Source organism: Mustelus asterias, chromosome 21, assembly GCF_964213995.1.
Source record: "Mustelus asterias chromosome 21, sMusAst1.hap1.1, whole genome shotgun sequence".
Lineage (NCBI taxonomy): Eukaryota > Metazoa > Chordata > Chondrichthyes > Carcharhiniformes > Triakidae > Mustelus > Mustelus asterias.
The window spans coordinates 15,000,907-15,022,273 of NC_135821.1; the positions used below are offsets into that span (position 1 = coordinate 15,000,907).

At 51.6% G+C, this 21,367-nt stretch overlaps 1 protein-coding gene across 1 annotated transcript in view; it reads right to left on the reverse strand.

Moving 5' to 3' along the window:
• Positions 1-840: 840 nt before the first annotated feature.
• The window catches only part of LOC144509135 (epithelial membrane protein 2-like), a 323,958-nt gene continuing 303,431 nt past the window's right edge, over positions 841-21,367 (reverse strand). The window contains exons 2-6 of the mRNA XM_078237537.1: positions 15,757-15,825; positions 12,502-12,629; positions 9,205-9,301; positions 5,281-5,421; positions 841-2,651 (exon numbers count right to left, since the gene is read on the reverse strand). Coding sequence (XP_078093663.1) covers positions 2,494-2,651; positions 5,281-5,421; positions 9,205-9,301; positions 12,502-12,579 — 474 coding nt within the window. The 5' untranslated portion in view covers positions 12,580-12,629; positions 15,757-15,825 and the 3' untranslated portion in view covers positions 841-2,493. The remainder of the gene's footprint in view (positions 2,652-5,280; positions 5,422-9,204; positions 9,302-12,501; positions 12,630-15,756; positions 15,826-21,367) is intronic.

Sequence of the window (21,367 nt, forward strand, 5' to 3'; positions counted from 1 at the left end):
GGCACAGTGGTTAGCACTGCTGCCTCACAGCACCAGGGGCCCGGGTTCGATTCCCAGCTTGGGTCACTGTCTGTGTGGAGTTTGCACATTCTCCTCGTGTCTGCGGGGGTTTCCTCCGGGTGCTCTGGTTTCCTCCCACAGTCCAAACATTTGTGGGTTAGGGTGCATTGGCCGTGCTAAATTGCCCCTTAGTGTCCCGGGATGAGTAGGTTAGAGGGATTAGCGGGGTAAATATGGGGGAGTTATGGGGATAGGGCCTGGGTGGGATTGTGGTCGGTGCAGACTCGATGGACCGAATGGCCTCCTTCTGCACTGCAGGGATTCCATGATTATGATGTGTCAAATGCTCGTCCAGGTACTTTTTAAAGGATGTGAGGCAACCCACCTCCACCACCCTCCCAGGCAGCGCATTCCAGACCGTCACCACCCTCTGGGTAAAAAAGCTTTTCCTCACATCCCCCCCAAACCTCCTGCCCCTCACCTTGAACCTATGTCCTCTTGTGACTGACCCTTCAACTGCGGGGAACAGCTGCTCCATATCCACTCTGTCCGTGCCCCTCATGTACACCTCAATGAGGTCGCACCTCAATCTTCGCTGCTCCAACGAAAACAACCCAAGCCTACCCGACCTCTCTTAATAACTCAAAATTCTTACAATCGTCTCGCATCCATGGCAAATACAAGGGGTTACGGAGATAGGCCGGGGTGGTGTGGCTGGGCCTGGGGTAAGATGCTCTGTCAGAGAGTCAGTGCAGACTCGATGGGCCAAATGGCCTCCTCCTGCACTGTAGGGATTCTTGGAGCACCAACGCTGAACCCAAAGAGAAACACAATTCAATGTATTAACAATATAATATTTATTTATTACTAGTTTGAACATTTCTGCTTTTTTCTTAATTACAAAAAAATGTTTATATAGCGGTAGTCATACAAAACAGAAGACACCAAACAACCGCCCCCTGTCCCCCCCCCGCCGCCCTGTGCCAGACACCATATTTCCCACATCTTTATAAAATGCCAACCACAAGACATTGGCGTTAGTCGGGGGAGGGAGAGGGGGGTGCGTTGAGGAAAGGGAAGGGAAGGGGAGGGGGGGGGGTCATTGGCGAAAGGGTTCATTTTAACTGAGGAATACCCCAGGAGGGGAATTTGGCAGACAAGGCCGAGTGAAGGGTGAGGGGTCAAGGGGCAGGGGGTAAACGGGTGGCCCTGTGTTTTATACAAACGTCACCGGTTGCTCTGGGGCCCATCCTCTGAAGAATACACAGTAAAAAAATAATGTAACACAAGAAAGTTCTGGGAGCATTTCTGTATTAAAAAGGTCTTGGAAAGAATCACCCCCTCCCCCCCCCCCCCCCCTCTCCCTCCGCCCCCAATCGAAAAAAAGGATTGAGAAACAAAATGAGAGGGGAATATTAGTCGGAAGGGTAAAGGAGACAGTTTCGGACACCCTGAATTCCTTCCCCCCCTCCCCCCACCCTCCCAATATCAGGGAGATGGCGAGGGTAAAATATGATGCCACAGATTACATTTTCACCAAGAGTTATTGCCCTCTGCGATGTTCTGGGGAGGTGGGGAAAGGAGGTCAGTTCCGCCACCCCTCCAGCAACACCATCAACAGGAAATGCTAAGGGGGAGGAAGGGTACTTCCAGTAGCCCCCCGCACCCTCTCATTTAGGGAGGAGTTGGGGGTAAGGGTCTCATCAAAGGAGGGGCAAAATGCAGAGAAGTCACAGAACGGATCAAGCCCCCAGGGTCGACAAGTCGGGAGGCACGATGGCACAGTGGTTAGCACTGCTGCCTCACAGCGAGGGGGACCCGGGTTCAATTCCAGCCTCGGGGTCTGATGCGCTATCAATAAGGCGAAAGACTACCGATATGCCAATATAAGTGTAGGCTTTTATTCACAACAGAATCAGGAGCAGATCCCAACAATTAACCGACCTGGACTGAACAAGGGGGAGGAGACAGCCACCTTTATACTAGGTGCTGAGGGGAGGAACCAAACTGGAAGGGGATGTGTCCAGGTATCACAAACACACACAACGGTGGTCCATATAGGACAAAGGCACAACTGAGGTCCACCACAGGGTCACTGTCTGTGTGGAGTTTGCACGTTCTCCGCGTGTCTGTGCGGGTTTCCTCCGGATGCTCTGATTTCCTCCCACGCTCCCAAGATGTGCAGCTTAGGGGGACTGGCTGTGCTAAATTGCCCCTTAGTGTCCAAAGATGTGCAGGTTAGGAGGATTAGTGGAGTAAATACGTGGGGTGGGTGTGAAGCGGGAGGGGGGAGGGGGCAAGGCGAGGGGGGGTGGGGCGAAGGAGGCGAGAGAAAGGGGGAGGGGGGCATGATGAAGAATTTACAAAAATAACTTTCCCTTTTTTCCAAAATGGAATCCAGTTTAACATTGCTCCAGAAACTAACAAACGGTGGGACCCCGAGCTCCATCTTCCGAGAAGATCCCCGGGCTCAAGTGCGTTCGCCACGAGGGGCTACTCGCGCTTGCGCAGGATGACGTACATGATGCTGCTGATCAGAGTCAGGGGGAAGCAGATCCAGGCCAGGATGTACGAGGAGCCGTACGCACCATTCTCCTCACTGCTGTGGAAATGAACGGTGTAGACGCTTGCTGCGGTCATCACACACAAACCTGGAAACACACAAACACCGTTTAACTGGAGCAAGGCGGACCCCAACTCCCCGGAGCGAGCAGCCGACCCCGCCCACCCCCGCCCCCAGGGCCGAGAGGCGGACCCCGACCCCCCCCCCCCCCCCCCCCCACCACTGGCTGAGCGGCGGACCCCAACCGCCCCCCCCGCCGGGCCTAACGACGGACCCCGAGCCTCCCCAGGGGCAAGCGGCGCACCCCAACCCCCCACCCCCGGGCCGATTGGCTGTGCCTTGGACATTAAAACCATCAATAATACATCTCAGTGAGTACACTGGAGTGAGAATGTTCCTCCTGGTGTCTATAACGTCACATTGCACTCTGTAGGTTAAGGTCTAAAAGTAGAGAAGTGTTCTTGTCATCGTATAGGGTGTCGGTGAGACCACATCTGGAGTCTTGTGTCCAGTTTGGGTCTCCTTATTTGGAGGAAAGATGTGGTGGCATTGGAGTTTAAATTTTTAGTTCATTTATTGGATCACATCTCAAATAGAGTGAGCAGTTTTGGGTCCCCTTATTTATTAGTGTCACAAGTAAGTTTACATTAACACTGTAATGAAGTTACTGTGAAAATCCCCCAGTTGCCACACTCCGGCGCCTGTTCTGGCACACCGAGGGAGAATTTAGCACGGCCGATGCACCCTAACCAACACGTCTTTGGACTGCGGGAGGAAACTGGAGCACCCGGAGGAAACCCACGCAGACACGGGGAGAACGTGCAGACTCCGCACAGACAGTGACCCAAGCCGGGAATCGAACCTGGGTCCCTGGCGCTGTGAGGCAGCAGTGCTAACCCACTGCGCCACCGTAAGCCCATTTGTGACACTAATAAATAAATTTAAACAGAAAGTAAACCTGGCAGAATTTTCCAGGGTTAGCGGTTTAAAATCGCTTTGTCGGATGGTTCTCAGCCTTGCGCAGTTGTCCAGGGGCAAGTCGGTGCTCAGCAATCACAGAATCTCTACAGTGCAGGAGGAGGCCATTTGACCCATCCAGTCCGCACCGACTGTCCGAAATTGCGTCTTGCCCAGGCCCACCCCCCACATATCCCCATAACCCCGCTCATTTACCACAATCCACCCTAACCTGCACATCTTTGGACACTAAGGGACAATTTAGCATGGCCAATCCACCTACCCTACACTTTTCTAGGCTTCTGGTCAATTGTCGAGTAAATCCTTACCTGGGAACTACCGAGAATGATTCCCTAGCGCATAATTGGGGAACCCCCTCAATCATAGAATCAGAATCCCTACAGGAGGCCATTTGGCCCATCAAGTCTGTACCAACTACAATCCCACCCAGACCCTATTCCCGTAACCCCACACATTTACCCTGCTAATCCCCCTGACACTAGGGTCAATTTATCATGGCCAATCAACCTAACCCACACATCTTTGGACTGTGGGAGGAAACCGGAGCACCCGGAGGAAACCCACGCAGACACGGGGAGAACGTGCAAACTCCACACAGACAGTGACCCGAGGCCGGAATTGAACCCGGGTCCCTGGCGTTGTGAGGCAGCAGTGCTAACCACTGTGCCACCCAATGTGACACTGGGAACCAGGAAGTTATGGCCCCGTATTTCCTCAACTGTTTTGTGTACTCATTCCTCACTCAGTCGTGTACTTTGATGAGTCTCCCACAAATAAACAAGAGCGAATCCCTCCTGATTAATGATTGAAGATGAGGGGAGGTCTTTAATTCTGGTCTTTCACACGAGCCTTTGCCGGTGCTTTACAAAGAACAAAGATACAAAGAACAATACAGCACAGGAACAGGCCCTTCGGCCCTCCAAGCCCGCGCTGCTCCCTGGTCCAAACTAGACCATTCTTTTGTATCCCTCCATTCCCACTCCGTTCATATGGCTATCTAGATAAGTCTTAAACGTTCCCAGTGTGTCCGCCTCCACCACCTTGCCCGGCAGCACATTCCAGGCCCCCACCACCCTCTGTGTAAAATACGTCCTTCTGATATCCGTGTTAAACCTTCCCCCCCCCCTCACCTTGAACCTATGACCCCTCGTGAACGTCACCACCGACCTGGGGAAAAGCTTCCCACCGTTCACCCTATCTATGCCTTTCATAATTTTATACACCTCTATTAAGTCTCCCCTCATCCTCCGTCTTTCCAGGGAGAACAACCCCAGTTTACCCAATCTCTCCTCATAACCAAGCCCCTCCATACCAGGCAACATCCTGGTAAACCTCCTCTGTACTCTCTCCAAAGCCTCCACGTCCTTCTGGTAGTGTGGCGACCAGAACTGGACGCAGTATTCCAAATGCGGCCGAACCAACGTTCTATACATCTGCAACATCAGACCCCAACTTTTATACTCTATGCCCTGTCCTATAAAGGCAAGCATGCCATATGCCTTCTTCACCACCTTCTCCACCTGTGACGTCACTTTCAAGGATCTAAGGCTTTCAAGGCTTTAAGCCAGGGAACACAGAGGGGGCAGAAGCGAGCTCCTTTTCTACCTGCGCTCTCTGACGTAGAGTCACTCTGATACCTTTTGAATAAAGGAACAGCACACTGAGTGAGCTCTTTCATCCCATCTCACAATCCTAATCCCCAGGTGGCCTTCTTGAGAGCTAACGCTGTGTCAACTTACAGGAGAGCAGCTGAAAGAGCCCAGTGAAGATAAACCGGTTTCCTTTCTTCAGAGTGAAGAGTTGACAGATGAAGATGAAGAATCCACAGCAGGCGAAGATCACAGCCAGAACCATGCCAGCCTGGACGGTCTGTAAATACTCTGGGGAGAAACAAAAACCAGGTCAGATGTTATAGAGGTCACCGCAAGACAAAGGGACCTCCTGGAGACCATTCAATTAACCAGTTTCTCCTGATTTTGAGTCGGGGACCAACAGCAACTCCCCGCCAACCTTCGCTACATTTCAAACAAAACGGGAATGCGGGAGATTCCATCCTCCATCCCGCTCCTGGTCCCAGCTTTCTCCCGAAATGCAAACACGGAGCAGGAGTCAGGGCCAGTCAGCCTCTCGAGCCCGCTCCACCATTTCATACAATCCCTACAGCACCGCACAGTGGGTTAGCGCTGCTCCCTCACAGCGCCAGGGATCCGGGTTCGATTCCCGGCTTGGGTCACTGTCTGTGCAACGTTTGTACGCTCTCTGCGTGGGTTTCCTCCGGGTGCTCCGGTTTCCTCCCACAGTCCGGAAGACGTGCTGGTTAGGGTGCATTGGCCGTGCTAAATTCTCCCTCGGTGTACCCGAACAGGCGCCGGAGTGTGGTGACTGGGGGATTTTCACAGGAACTTCATTGCAGCGTTAATGTAAGCCTACTTGTGACACTAATAAACAAACTTAAAGCATTCACGACTCTTCAGACACTGAAGCATTCCATGTCCAAACGCAGCAAGAACTGGACAATATCCAGGCTCAGGCTGACAAGTGGCAAGTAACATTCGTGCCACACAAATGCCAGGCAATGGCCATTCCAATAAAACAGAATCTAACTGTTGTCCCTAGTCTTTCAATGGCATCACATTGTTGAATCCCCCACTATCAACATCCTGAGGGTTACCAGTGACCAGAAACTGAACTGGACTAGCCATATAAACACAGCGGCTACAAGAGCAGATCAGAGGTTGAGTAACTCACCTCCTGACTCCTCAAAGCCTGTCCACCATCTACAAGGCACAAGTCAGGAGTGTGATGGAATACTCCCCACTTGCCTGGATGGGTGCGGCTCCAACAACACTCAAGAAGCTTGACACCATCCAGGACAAAACAGCCCTGCTTGATTGGCACCACATCCACAAACATTCACTCCCCCCACCACCGACGCTCAGTAGCAGCAGTGTGTACCATCTACAAGATGCACTGCAGCAATTCACCAAAGATCCTTAGGCAGCACCTTCCAAACCCACTACCACTTCCATCTAGAAGGACAAGGGCAGCAGATACATGGGAACACCACCACCTGCAAGTTCCCCTCCGAGCCACTCACCGTCCTGACTTGGAAATATATCGCTTGTTCCTTCACTGTCATTGGGTCAAAATCCTGGAGCTCCCTCCCTAACAGCATTGTGGGTGTACCTACACCTCAGGGACTGCAGCAGTTCAAGATGGCGGCTCATCCACCACCTTCTCAATGAGGGATGGGCAATAAATGCTGCGTCTAAGATGGAATAACAGCAAAGGTCAGGGACAGTTCAGAGAGAGGATGGGGGAAGATTAAATGACAAAAGATGTCTTGGAACAAAAAGGCGAAGAGAGAGGTCATTGTAGCAGTGAAGGAACAAAGAGTCTGTGTAGAGTACGTATGAATAGCAGGATAAAGGTCAGAGCTGTCTAAAAAAAACAAGAGAACAAGGTATGGACTGACATGGGGGAGGGAGAATACAAAATGGAGGACATGGTGGGGGGATACAAAATGGAGGATGGAGTTCATGGTCTGAAGTTGCTGAACGAACCATTGAGTCCAAAAGGCCGTACAATGCCTGAATCTGAATTGTAGAATCACTACATGCAGAAAGAGGCCATTCGGCCCATCGAGCCTGCACCGATCCCCATAACACCACATATTTACCCTGATAATCCCCCTGATACAAGAGGGGCAATTTAGCACGGCCAATGCACCTAATCTGCACATCTTTGGACTGTGGGAGGAAACTGGAGCACCCGGAGGAAACCCACGCAGACACTGGGAGAATGTGCAAACTCCGCCCAGTGACCCGAGCCGGGAATTGAACCCGGGTCCCTGGCGCTGCGGGGCAGCAGTGCTAACCACTGTGCTGCCATTGAAGAGAAGATGTTGTTCCTCAGACTTGCATCGAGCTTTTCTGGAACATTGCAGCAGGCTGAGGAGAGAAATGAGCACGAGGACAAAATGGGGAATTCAAATAGCAAATGGACAGGAAGGTCAGGGGTTATTCTGGAGGGCTTTGCGTTCCGCAAAGCGCTCACCCAGTCAGTGCTCGGTATCCCCGACAGAGGAGAGAAGCAGCTTCCCAGGACGAACCAAGTGGCTAACGCGCTCTCTCTCCGATTGACCGCATGGGAGAGAGCGGCCGAGGCCTTCCGCTGGAGCCCTGCCATTGTCACTCAGGGGCCCGTCCAGAGGAATGGCCGCTGTCAAGGCTTCAGTGTCACAACCCGTGAGCCTGTTCAGCTCCCGAGGCTGCTGGACCCAAACCCCGAGGGGAGAGCGCGCGAGGGGGGCGACCGGGAAGTCCGCAGCTCATATTTATTCCTGAGCTGCTCTCCAGAGGTTCCCAGCTCTCAATGTCGAACAGACACCAATCAGAAGACTCAACGATTCAGCCCAGTCCAGGTTCAAGCCCAGGGTTGCGCACAGTGCTCTGATGAAATCAGCACAAACTAAACAACTGCTGCTTAGTTCCTTTGTCATTAACACTGCAGCAATCACCCTAATTCAGGGTGAAGGAGTCCAGTCCAGAGTTAACGCTCCCCACTCTGATGTTAGCTCTGGAATTTGGAGATTGTTGCTACAGGTGACCAGGAGGTGGCACCAGTGTGTTACCCACTCCAAATCCTGTTCAAAATGTTGTTCCAGAACACACGCTAAATAACACACACGCACCGCCCCAAACACACACGTACCGCCCCCACACACGCACCGCCCCAAACACACACGTACCGCCCCCACACACGCACCGCCCCAACACACGCACCGCCCCAAACACACACGCACCGCCCCAAACACACACGCACCGCCCCAAACACACACGCACCGCCCCAAACACACACGCACCGCCCCAAACACACACGCACCGCCCCAAACACACACGCACCGCCCCAAACACACACGTACCGCCCCCACACACGCACCGCCCCAAACACACACGTACCGCCCCCACACACGCACCGCCCCCACACACGCACCGCCCCAAACACACACGCACCGCCCCAAACACACACGCACCGCCCCAAACACACACGCACCGCCCCAAACACACACGCATGCCAGGTGCCAAACACGCCAGGTGCCCAACACATGCATGCCAGGTGTCAAACACACACACACACGCATGCCACGTGCCAAGCACAGACTGGCAGGAGAGACTGGCTGCAGTTCACAAGCAGAAAAGCAGGACTAATGACAGCTAGGGAGGAGTGAGTGTGCGAGGGAGGGTGTGCGAGAGCACACCTTTAGACTTTTATTTTACTTTCGTTCACATATTTGAATGTTATTAATCGAATTTAAATTCCACAGGCTGCCGTGGAATCCATGTCCCCCGAGCATTAAACTAGGCCCCTGGGTCACTACTACAGGGGCATTACTGCTGCGCCACCTTATCCAAGAGCCAAGATGAAAGCGGGGCTGCTGACAGTGGGCGGTGGAATTCTCCAACCTCGCCGGGATTATCCAGTCCCGCTGCTGTGAATGGAGATCTAGCAAAATTCTCCATTCTCGCTGTCACGGTAGCGGGAACGTGCAGCGACCGGAAAGTTCCGGCCTATGGCTCCTGCCACTGACCTAACTTCCCCTCCCCCCGCCTGGCCTAAGGGCCGGTGAAGCGAGAGATCCGAGAACCTTCCCTTGAGCGTACCTTCCTTGCCTTTGTAGCTGACATCTTTACAGCTGCTGTTCTTAAAGAAGCACTGCTTCCAGATATCCATGCAGTATTCCTGGCTGCTCCACCAGACCTGAGAACAAAACAAACAAACAGTCACTAAAGGCACTAACATCCACCATATCTACCTCAGAAATTATTCTGCAACGATCGGACAGATTCAGATCATTTTTAACCTGTTCCCTTGCTGAAATTCAAAGGAGTCAGATTCATAAGATATTAGGCCATTCGGCCCATCGAGCCTGCTCAGCCATTCAATCATGGCCGATAGGTTTCTCAAATCCATTCTCCAGCCTTTTCCCCCGTAACCTTTGACCCCCCTTACCAATCAAGAACCTATCTATCTCTGTCTTAAATACACTCAATGACCCGGCCTCCTCTGTGGCAGTGAATTCCACAGATTCACCCACCCTCTGGCTGAAGAAATTCCTCCTCATCTCGGTTCTAAAGGGTCGTCCCTTCACTCCGAGCTGACAAGGACCCATCCACTTGCTGCACAATCCCTCCTGCGGGATCCAAAGGCAAGGGAATTAAAATGATGCTTTGGTTATTTATGCTTTTCCGAATTAAATCTAGATTTATAGAATAGAATTCCTGCAGTGCAGAAGGAGGCCATTCGGCCCATCAAGCCTGCACCGACAACAATCCCACCCAGGCCTGATCCCCATTACTCTGCCAATTCCCCTGACACTAGGGTCAATTTAGCACGGCCAATCCACCTAAACTGCACATCTTTGGACACTAAGGGGCAATTTAGCATGGCCAATCCGCCTAACCCACACATATTTGGGCACTAAGGGACAATTTAGCATGGCCAATCCATCTAACCAGCACATCTTTGGACTGTGGGAGGAAACCAGAGGAAACCCACACAGACACGGGGAGAATGTGCAAACTCCACACAGACGATCACCCAAGGCTGGAATCGAACCCGGGTCCCTGGCGCTGTGAGGCAGCAGCACTAACCCACTGTGCCACTGATATGGTGACCTATTAATTTGGATGTACAGCAAACGGCAGGATATTCGGACTCACATCCCCCCCCCCCTAGGTGGGACTAGGTGGCCCTGACTCAGACACTTTGGATCAGCTTATAGACAAAAAACACGGGACCACTGGATGAATTTCACCATCCAATCACTGGATAAGACTGGCTGTGCTGTAATATCAGCAATCAGGTGCGTTTAGCAGACGGGACACTGCCCCAGCTACAGTCACCAGTGGAGGTAGGGGAAGTTTGAGATCTGTATCAAGTCACGTTTCGTAATATACTTTTTGACTTTTACTGAATAATCATTTCTAATAAACAACTTATGGTAATGGTATTATCGCTAGACTATTAATCCAGAAACCTAGCAAACATTCTGGGGGCCCGGGTTCGAATCCCACCACGGTAGAATGGTGGAATTTGAATTCAATAAAAATTATCCGGAATTAAGAATCTACTGATGACCATGAAACCATTGTCGGAAAAACCCATCTGGTCCACTAATGTCCTTTCGGGAAGGAAATCTGCCGTCCTTACCCGGTCTGGCCTACATGTGACTCCAGAGCCACAGCAATGTGGTTGACTCTCAACTGCCCTCGAAGGGGATGGGCAATAATGTCCCACAAATGAATAATTTTTAAAAAAAACACGATTGTGACATAGAGGGCAATCAAAATTCTGGAACTCCCACCCGGTGGCAGCATGGTAGCACAGTGGTTAGCACTGCTGCCTCACAGCGCCAGGGACCCGGGTTCAATTCCCAGCTTGGGTCACTGTCTGTGTGGAGTCTGCACATTCTCCATGTCTGCGTGGGTTTCCTCCGGGTGCTCCGGTTTCCTCCCACAGTCTGAAAGACGTGCTGGTTAGGAGTATTGGCCATGCTAAATTCTCCCTCAGTGTACCCGAACAGGCGCCGGAGTGTGGCGACTAGGGGATTTTCACAGTAGCTTCATTGCAGTGTTAATGTAAGCCTACTTGTGACACTCATAAATAAACTAAACTTAAACTCACAGCACTGTTGGTGTATCTACACTGCATGGATTTCATTTATTATTGTCACATGTACTGGGATACAGTGAAAAGTATTGTTTCTTGCGTGCTCTGCAGAGAAAGCATGCCGTCAATATAGAAGGGGAGGAGAGAGTGCAGAGTGTAGTGTTACAGTCATAGCTAGGGTGTCAAGAAAGATCAACTTAGTGCAAGTTAAGTCCATTCAAAAGATGGCAGTAGGAAAGAAGATGCTTTTGAGTCAGTCAGTACATGATAAGGACCATAAGACATAGAACATAGAACAGTACAGCACAGAACAGGCCCTTCGGCCCACGATGTTGTGCCGAGCTTTATCTGAAACCAAGATCAAGCTATCCCACTCCCCATCATCCTGGTGTGCTCCATGTGCCTATCCACTAACCGCTTAAATGTTCCTAAAGTGTCTGACTCCACTATCACTGCAGGCAGTCCATTCCACACCCCAACCACTCTCTGCGTAAAGAACCTACCTCTGATATCCTTCCTGTATCTCCCACCACGAACCCTATAGTTATGCCCCCTTGTAATAGCTCCACCCACCCGAGGAAATAGTCTTTGAACGTTCACTCTATCTATCCCCTTCATCATTTTATAAACCTCTATTAAGTCTCCCCTCAGCCTCCTCCGCTCCAGAGAGAACAGCCCTAGCTCCCGCAACCTTTCCTCATAAGACCTACCCTCCAAACCAGGCAGCATCCTGGTAAATCTCCTCTGCACTCTTTCCAGCGCTTCCACATCCTCTTATAGGAGCAGAATTAGGCCATTCAGCCATCGAGTTTGCTCCACCATTCAATCATGGCTGATATGATTCTCATCCCCATCCTCCTGCCTTCTCCCCGTAACCCTTGATCCCCTTATTGATCAAGAACCTAACTATCTCTGTCTTAAAGACACTCAATGACCTGGACTCCACAGCCTTCTGCGGCAAAGAGTTCCACAGATTCACCACCCTCTGGCTGAAGAAAGTCCTCCTCATCTCAGTTTTAAAGGAGCGTCCCTTCACTCGGGGGTTGTGTCCTCTCTCAGACTTTTTTCACGGACAGCAACGGTACAAAATGAAGGCTCCCCCACCACCTTCTGCAGAGCAACTAGCAATGGGCAATAAATCTTGGCCTAGCCAACAAATCCCACGTCCCATAAGGGAACAAAAATAAAATGGTCCCCCAGACCAGCTGGATCTTCCCTTCATCACTTCCGATGTTGAAATCTCTTGCCTCCGAGGGACGTGAACAGAGCGGGTGGATTTGTGCACTTACATTGTGAGCTGTGGAAATGAAGAGCAGGATGATCGCGGTCAGATGCAGCAACAAGATTGAGGTTAGTAGCAACAGCATTATGGATCCCAGGGGTTGTCTTTGAACCGAGTCTTCGAACAAGAGTAACACTGCGGAGAGAGAGAGAATTCAATTAGGACACTTCATACAAACAGGAAATATAATATAGACCAGCAGTGGCCAACCGGTGGCCTGGGGAGGGTCACACGCGGCCCATCTGGGTTCTGGGTGCGGCCCCACGAGACGTTTTGTTGACCGTTGCCCCACGCGCAGGGTTGCCACATTCCCGTCCGTGTAGTTTTTTTCCTACCGGCGTGACTGAAGTGATTCGCACGTAAAGCAAGTCTTTAAAGCTTTTTAAAGTTTAAAGTTAAAGTTTATTCATTAGTGTCGCAAGTCAGCTTACATTAACACCGCAATGAAGTTACTGTGAAAATCCACTAGTCGCCACACTCCAGCGCCTGTTCGGGTACACTGAGGGAGAATTTAGCACCTAACCAGCATGTCTTTCGAACTGCGGGAGGAAAACGGAGCACCCGGAGGAAACCCACGCAGACACGGGGACAACGTGCAGATTCCGCACAGACAGTGATCCGATCCGGGAATCGAACCCGGGTCCCTGGCACCGAGAGGAAGCAGTGCTAACCACTGTGCCACCGCGCTGCCCAAGGGTGAGTGAAGTGAGATGCATGCTGATTGCTCACAACATTGACTGTCAGAGCTATGCGCTCCCTCTGTGCCCAAAGCGCCAATATTTATGCAGCACGGTGGACAGTGGTTAGCACTGCTGCCTCACAGCGCCAGGGACCTGGGTTCGATTCCCGGTTTGGGTCACTGTCTGTGTGGAGTCTGTGCGTTTTCCCCATGTTTGCGTGGGTTTCCTCCGGGTGCACCGGTTTCCTCCCACAGTCTGAAAGACGTGCTGGTTAGGGTGCATTGGCCGTGATAAGTTCTCCCTCAGTGTACCCGAACAGGCGCCGGAGTGTGACGACTGGGGATTTTCACAGTAACTTCATTGCAGTGTTAATGTAAGCCTGCTTGTGACACTCATAAATAAACCTTGAAACTTTATAAACTTTTTTTCTTTTGTTTTTACCATTTGAAGTTGATGACAGTTCCATTAATATATAAACAATTAAGCATTTTAGGTTTATTCATTAATGTCACAAGTAGGTTTACATTAACACTGCAATGAAGTTATTGTGAAAATCCCCGAGTTGCCACACTCCGGCGCCTGTTCGGGTACACTGAGGGAGAATTTAGCACGGCCAATACACCCTAACCAGCACGTCTTTCGGACTGTGGGAGGAAACCGGAGCACCCGGAGGAAACCCACGCAGACACGGGGAGAACATGCAGACTCCACGCAGACAGTGTCCCGAGCCAGGAATTGAACCCGGGTCCCTGGCGCTGTGAGACAGCAGTGCTAACCACTGAGCCGCCGTTCCTATGAAATATTTGACATGTATTAAATATTTAATCTTATTCAGGGGGTGACAAATAGTGAACAAGCCCGATTTCAATCTTGTGGCCCAATGAGATGAAGGCGGGCCCCTCACGCGGCTCACTCACTCGTCCAGACTGCCTCTCACTGGTCTGGATTGCACCTCGTCCAATTGTTAAACTTTTCCTTCCGAGTGCGATGGAGAAGTCATTTCTCCGACAGCTCACTGAAGCTTTTATCAATATCCAGGTAACAACCCAGTCGCCCCAAGGATCGATATGAAAACCCAGCTTCTCATATCTGGGCCACTGGCCAGACTGCACAACCTCACGTTGGGAGATGGTTAGAACATGGTTACTCCCCCACCTCCCCCCCCCCTACTCCACCCACCTCCCCTCTCTCCCCCCCCCCACTCCACCCACCTCCCTCCTACTCCACCCACCTCCCCTCTCTCCCCCCCCCCTCCACCCACCTCCCTCCTACTCCACCCACCTCCCCTCTCTCCCCCCCCTACTCCACCCACCTCCCCCCCCACTTCCCCTCTCCCCCCCCCTACTCCCACCACCTCCCCCCCCACTCCACCCACCTACCCTCTCTCCCCCCCTACTCCACCCACCTCCCCCCCTACTCCCACCACCTCCTCCCCCACTTCCCCTCTCCCCCCCTACTCCCACCACCTCCCCCCCACTCCACCCACCTCCCCTCTCCCCCCCCTACTCCACCCACCTCCCCTCTCCCCCCCCTACTCCACCCACCTCCCCTCTCCCCCCCCCACTCCACCCACCTCCCCTCTCCCCCCCCACTCCACCCACCTCCCCCCTACTCCACCCACCTCCCCTCTCCCCCCCCCACTCCACCCACCTCCCCCCCTACTCCCACCACCTCCCCCCCCACTCCACCCACCTCCCCCCCCACTCCACCCACCTCCCCTCTCCCCCCCTACTCCACCCACCTCCCCTCTCCCCCCCCCACTCCACCCACCTCCCCTCTCCCCCCCTACTCCACCCACCTCCCCTCTCCCCCCCCCACTCCACCCACCTCCCCTCTCCCCCCTACTCCACCCACCTCCCCTCTCCCCCCCCCACTCCACCCACCTCCCCTCTCCCCCCCTACTCCACCCACCTCCCCTCTCCCCCCCCTACTCCACCCACCTCCCCCCCACCACTGCCAATAGCACCTGCGTCATCCATACAATATAGGAACAGAATAAGGCCATTCGGCCCATCGAGTCTGCTCCACCATTCGATCATGGCTGATAAGTTTCTCAACCCCATTCTCCCGCCTTTTCCCTGTAACCTTTGACCCCCTTACCAATCAAGAACCTATCTATCTCTGTCTTCAATACACTCAATGACCCGGCCTCCACTGCCTTCTGTGACAATGAATTCCACAGATTCACCTCCCTCTGGCTGAAGAAATTCCTCCTCATCTCGGTTCTAAAGGGTCGTCCCTTTACTCTGAGGCTGTGCCCTCGGATCCTCAGTCTCTCCTACTGATGGATTCATCTTCCCCACGTCCACTCTATCCAGGCCTTTCAGTATTTTGTAAGTTTCAATGAGATTCCCCCTCATCCTTCGAAACTCCATCGAGTACAGGCCCAGAGCCCTCAAACGTTCCCCATACGTCAAGCCTTTCATTCCTGGGATGATTCTCGTGAACCTCCTCAGGACCCTCAATGGCAGCTACATGGATGACGGAGGGCCTCCAGCACTCAGCTTCCCCCATTATCCAGATGCAGCAATACACAATCAAAATGGGAATAAACACATTAAATATTTGCATTTATATCTGACCTCTATGTACACAAAACTGAAGCCTGGTGTCTCCCAGTTGTCACGTCACCGGCCTCGCAATCTGCAGAGCTGAAGGAAAGTGCATGTGTTGATAAAAACATAGAAAATTGGAGCAGGAGTCGGCCATTCAGCCCTTCATACCTTCTCCAGCATTCATTCTGATCATGGCTGACCATCGAATTCAATATCCTGATCCTCCTTTCCTCCCATATCCCTTGATCCCTTTAGTCCCAAGAGCTAAATATAATTTCTTCTTGAAATCAGACAATGTTTTGGCCTCAACTACTTTCTGTGGTAATGAATTCCACACATTCACCACACTCTGGGTGAAGAAATTTCTCCTCACCTCAGTTCTAAAAGGTCCTCAAACTATGACCCCTAGTTTTGGACTCCCCCCACCATCGGGAACATTCTTTCTGAATCTACCCTGACTAATGCTCTTAGAATTTTATAAGTTTCTATGAGATATCCTCTCACTCTTCTTAACTCCAGTTCGTATAATCCTAACCGACTTAGTCTCCCCTCATATGACAGACCTGCCATCCCAGTAATCAGCTTGGTAAACCTTCGCTGCACTCCCTCTATAGCAAGGACATCTTTCCTCAGATAAGGACACCAAAACTGCACACAATATTCCAGGTGTGGCCTCACCAAAGCCCTATAAACCTCTAGAAAAATATTGAAATGCTTCACAGTGGTACATTAAGGCCCAAAAATGACCCCACCTTGAAGAGTTCACAACTGTACACACCCCAACGCGCTTCCTTTGCTAACACATTTCCTCCGTCCTCTGCCCCCACCCCACTGTTGAGTACAATTAAGGACTGGGATAATCTTCATTCTACAAACCTTAATCTCATTGCCCACTAAGGATTGATTGATGGAAAGTCTGACGACCTTTGTAACCATTATCAGCACTCATTGTGTCCCTTCTTGTGAAAATATCCGGAAACCTTATCGAGCATCAAGTATAGACTAACAAATTCCTGGCAACGTATCTGTAGATGAGGAAAGCTAGAGGGTGGATTAGAATTTGACAAATCGGAATTAATTTAACCAAAGTCCGTGCCTGGGCATTGCTTAAATTGAGACTTCAGGCCTCATCGCCATTTGAGTCAATCCTTACCTGGCGCTGAATCCCTCTTCGAATTAGCAATGGAGGAGGGACCCAACGCCAGTTTCTGGCTTCTGTTCAGGACGCCTAAAAAATGATGAAGGGCCCAATGACTGAACAAGGATTGGCCGCTGGGCCACTCACTGCTCACGTGTACCCAGGATTGAAGCCCAACATTGACCGATTTCGACCAGGGGGGGCGGGGAGGGGGGGGGGGGGGGGGGGGTTTGCGTCTCTTTGGCCCAGTTATTCCATATTCTCTCTCCCTCTTGCTGATCCCCCTATGGGAAGCTGGAGTGGGGCCTAGTGCCTAAACTCACAACCTGGACACCTCCAACAAGGGAAGATTTGGTCAGGATTTTATCGTTTTAGTCAGTACCCACGCCCCAGCTGAGATCAAGACTCTACTGAGAAGGAAACACAGAGGGAGAATAAATAAAGGAAGTCTGTCCAACGTACACAAGCCAATTTGCATTGAACAGTGAAAGGAGACAAGGTGTGGCGATCACAAAGACACTGCCAAGCCCTGGAGGTGAGCAGTCGAACCCAATTGGAGGCTGCAAAGACTTTGAATAGGAAATTTGACTTGCAAAATATTTCTGACAGCAGTTAACCTTTGAACTGAGCTGTGGGCGGCATGGTGGCACAGCGGTTAGCACTGCTGCCTCACAGTGCCAGGGACCCGGGCTCAATTCCATCCTCAGGTGACTGTCTGTGCGGAGTCTCCATGTTCTCTCCCTGTCTGCATGGGTTTCCTCTTCCTCCCACACACCAAAGATGGGTCAGGTGGATTGGCCGTGCTAAATTGCCCCTTAGTGTCCAAAGATGGTTAGGGGGAAATCGGCCATGGTAAATGTACAAGATACTCTGTCGGAGAGTCGGTGCAGACTTGATGGGCCAAATGGCCTCCTTCTGCACTGTAGGGATTCAATGATTCTGTGAGTGATGAGATGACTATTGTCCTTTGAATAGAACCTAGGCCTTCAGGTGGACAACATTCTTCCTCCCCTGTCACCTCATCGATCAGTGTCCGCCACAACAAGGCACTGACTTAGCAACCCGAGCACATACATATAGCATAGCCAATCCCCCTAACCTGCACATCTTTGGATACCAAGGGGCAATTTAGCATGGCCAATCCCCCTAACCTGCACATCTTTGGATACCAAGGGGCAATTTAGCATGGCCAATCCCCCTAACCTGCACATCTTTGGATACTAAGGGGCAATTTAGCATGGCCAATCCCCCTAACCTGCACATCTTTGGATACTAAGGGGCAATTTAGCATGGCCAATCCATCTAACCTGCACATCTTTGGACACTCAGGGCAATTTAGCATGGCCAATCCCCCTAAGCTGCACATCTTTGGATACTAAGGGGCAATTTAGCATGGCCAATCCACCTAACCTGCACATCTTTGGCTACTAAGGGGCAATTTAGCATGACCAATCCCCCTAATCTGCACATCTTTGGATACTAAGGGGCAATTTAGCATGACCAATCCCCCTAATCTGCACATCTTTGGATACTAAGGGGCAATTTAGCATGGCCAGTCCACCAACAACTCCTATTGCTATAACAGGAGAATCGTGACTGACGCACGGGAGAAGATTGGATAGTGCTGTTGCAGCAATTAATGATACAAGAGTGGGGGAGGGGTGTCTGAGTATCGGGAAAGGAAGAGGCCATTCAGCCCATTCCACCATGGGGAGATCTTCATTCATTCACCGAATGTGGGTGTCGCTGGCTTGGCCAGCATTTATTGCCCATCCTTAGTTGCCATTGGACTGAGTGGCTTGCTCGGCCATTTCAGAGGGCAGTTGAGAGTCAACCACCTTGCTGTGGCTTGGGGATCTCCTTCTCTAAAGGACATTAGGGATGAGTTTTTCCAACAATGGTTTCACGGTCATCGGCAGATTCCCAATTCCAGATTATTTTTTTTATTGAATTCAACTTCCACCAGCTGCCGTGGCGGGATTCGAACCTGGGTCCCCAGAACATGAGTTGAGTTTCTGGATTAATAGCCCAGCGATAATACCACTAGGCCATCGCCTCCTCAATTTCCTCTTGAAAATTCCAACTCAATCCAGCCTCCCCCCACCCTGAGACAACGCGATTCCCATCAGTGACATCTGGAAAATCTCACTCGCCACCTTCGTTCTGAGACTCCACACTCATCTTCCCTCTAAGTACTCGGTAATCTACCTCCTCAAGCAGCATACTCCAGACAGTCAGCGTGCAAAGTCATTCAGTACAAACAGCTTCCGTTCAGAGATCTTTCAGTGTTAAAACCAGACAGGTTTGGAGACTGGAGCCTGGTTATAAATTGTACAATTCAGGTCGCCACGTTACAGGAAGGATCATAGAATCATAGAAACCCTACAGTGCAGAAGGAGGCCATTCGGCCCATCGAGTCTGCACCGACCACAATCCCACCCAGGCCCTACCCCCATATCCCTACATATTTACCCGCTAATCCCTCTAACCTACACATCCCAGGACTCTAAGGGACAATTTTTAACCTGGCCAATCAACCTAACCCGCACATCTTTGGACTGTGGGAGGAAACCGGAGCACCCGGAGGAAACCCACGCAGACACGAGGAGAATGTGCAAACTCCACACAGACAGTGACCCGAGCCGGGAATCGAACCCGGGACCCTGGAGCTGTGAAGCAGCAGTGCTAACCACTGTGCTACCGTGCCGCCCTGTGGAGGCTTTGGAGAGGGTGCAGAAGAGGTTTACCAGGATGCTGCCAGGATTGGAGGGCTATAAGGCGAGGCTGGACAAACTAGGGTTGTTTTCTCTGGAGCGGCAGAGGCTGAGGGGAGACCCAATAGAAGTCTATAAAATTATGAGGTGCAGATAGGGTTGGCAGTCAGAGTCCTTTTCCCAGAGTTGAAATGTCTATTACTCGGGGGCATGCAGTTAAGATGAGGTGTGGAAAGTTCAAAGGAGGCGTGAGGGGCAATTTTTTTTTTACCCAGAGAGTGGTAGGTATCTGGAATGTGCTGCCAGCAATGGTGGAGGAAGATACGATAGGGCGGCACAGTGGTTAGCACTGCTGCCTCACAGCGCCAGGGACCCGGGTTCGATTCCGGCCTCGGGTCACTGTCCGTGTGGAGTTTGCACATTTTCCCCGTGTCTGCGTGGGTTTCCTCCGGGTGCTCCGGTTTCCTCTCACAGCCCAAAGATGTGCGGGTTAGGTGGATCGGCCATGCTAAATTGACCCTTTTGTCAGGGGGAACCAGCTAGGGTAAATGCATGGGGCTATGGCCTGGGCGGAATTGTGGTCGGTGCAGACTCGATGGGCCGAATGGCCTCCTTCTGCACTGTAGGGATTCCATGATTCTATGAGAGCGCGCGCGAGGGAAATAGTTGCAGTTTAGGGCCCAGGAAACTGGAGGCTGGCTTGTTAACGCTGGGGTGAAAGGAGATGGACAGGAGGTCAGAGTTGGAAGAGGAGAGGTTTCTTTGAGGGTTTTTGTTTACTTAACTCAACCAATCATCCACTAGACCTGAGCATGCGTCATTCATAAGCATTCAGTCAGCATCTTACTTTGGGATCTGCTGTCAGTGTGAGGAGACTGGGGTTGGAGGCTGGGGACTCTCTGATCCGCTGGACAGTATTGGCCACGGTCTTAAATCAGTGCTGCCAAAACAAGCGGCATTTAAAAGCCGCGAGTGTCTGAAACAGTCCCAGAATGGGGAACGAGTCACTGATTCCTCATCAAAACAAGCTGAAAAACTGAGCTCCACTTGCGGTTTCCAATCGATCATTCAAAGAGGAAGTGTGAGGGCGCGTGGGCATGACTCAGTGTAGGTTTGGGATTGGCAGATGGGATTTACCAGCCAACATTAAGGCGGCAGGATGCCCCGTCCCTGGCAGACACAAGCTGGGGACCCATTAGACAGCATGTCCTCAGTATCGGATCGAGGTTCCTTCACATCAACCCGGAGGACTTGTACAATATTCCTCACACTGCCCCCCGCAAGCACTGTGAGCAAGATCTTCACCTGAGACACAGACACCTTTAACTCCTGGATGTGTCAGCTCTCTTTCTGTCTCCTCCACCCCCAGCCCCCAACCCCTTCAATACACAGAGACCCTGAGCGACGGGGGGGTACATATTGGCTACAGCAGCCCCTCCAAACCCTTCTATTGAGATGGTTAATGGATGGAGGGATCAGTAGCCAGGAGGGGGGGGGACACAGTCTTTTATCTAAGTGCAGTGATTTTTAAATGATGTGGAAGAGGGAAGCTAGCAGAGGCACGATGGGCTGAATGGTCTCCGCTTCAGACAGTGTGATTGCACACAGTCCTTGACCCAGCCAGGCTGGTGTGTGTTTGCAAAGGACATTCACCGGGGAAGTTTTTAAACGCTCAGACATCCTCCTGCCAGGAGATTGGGGATATTTGTGTGCTCATTACTCTGACTGGCCCCAGTGTGGCTCCATTTTAACAAGCTGACAGCTCCTCATGCCTAATCGCTGGGAT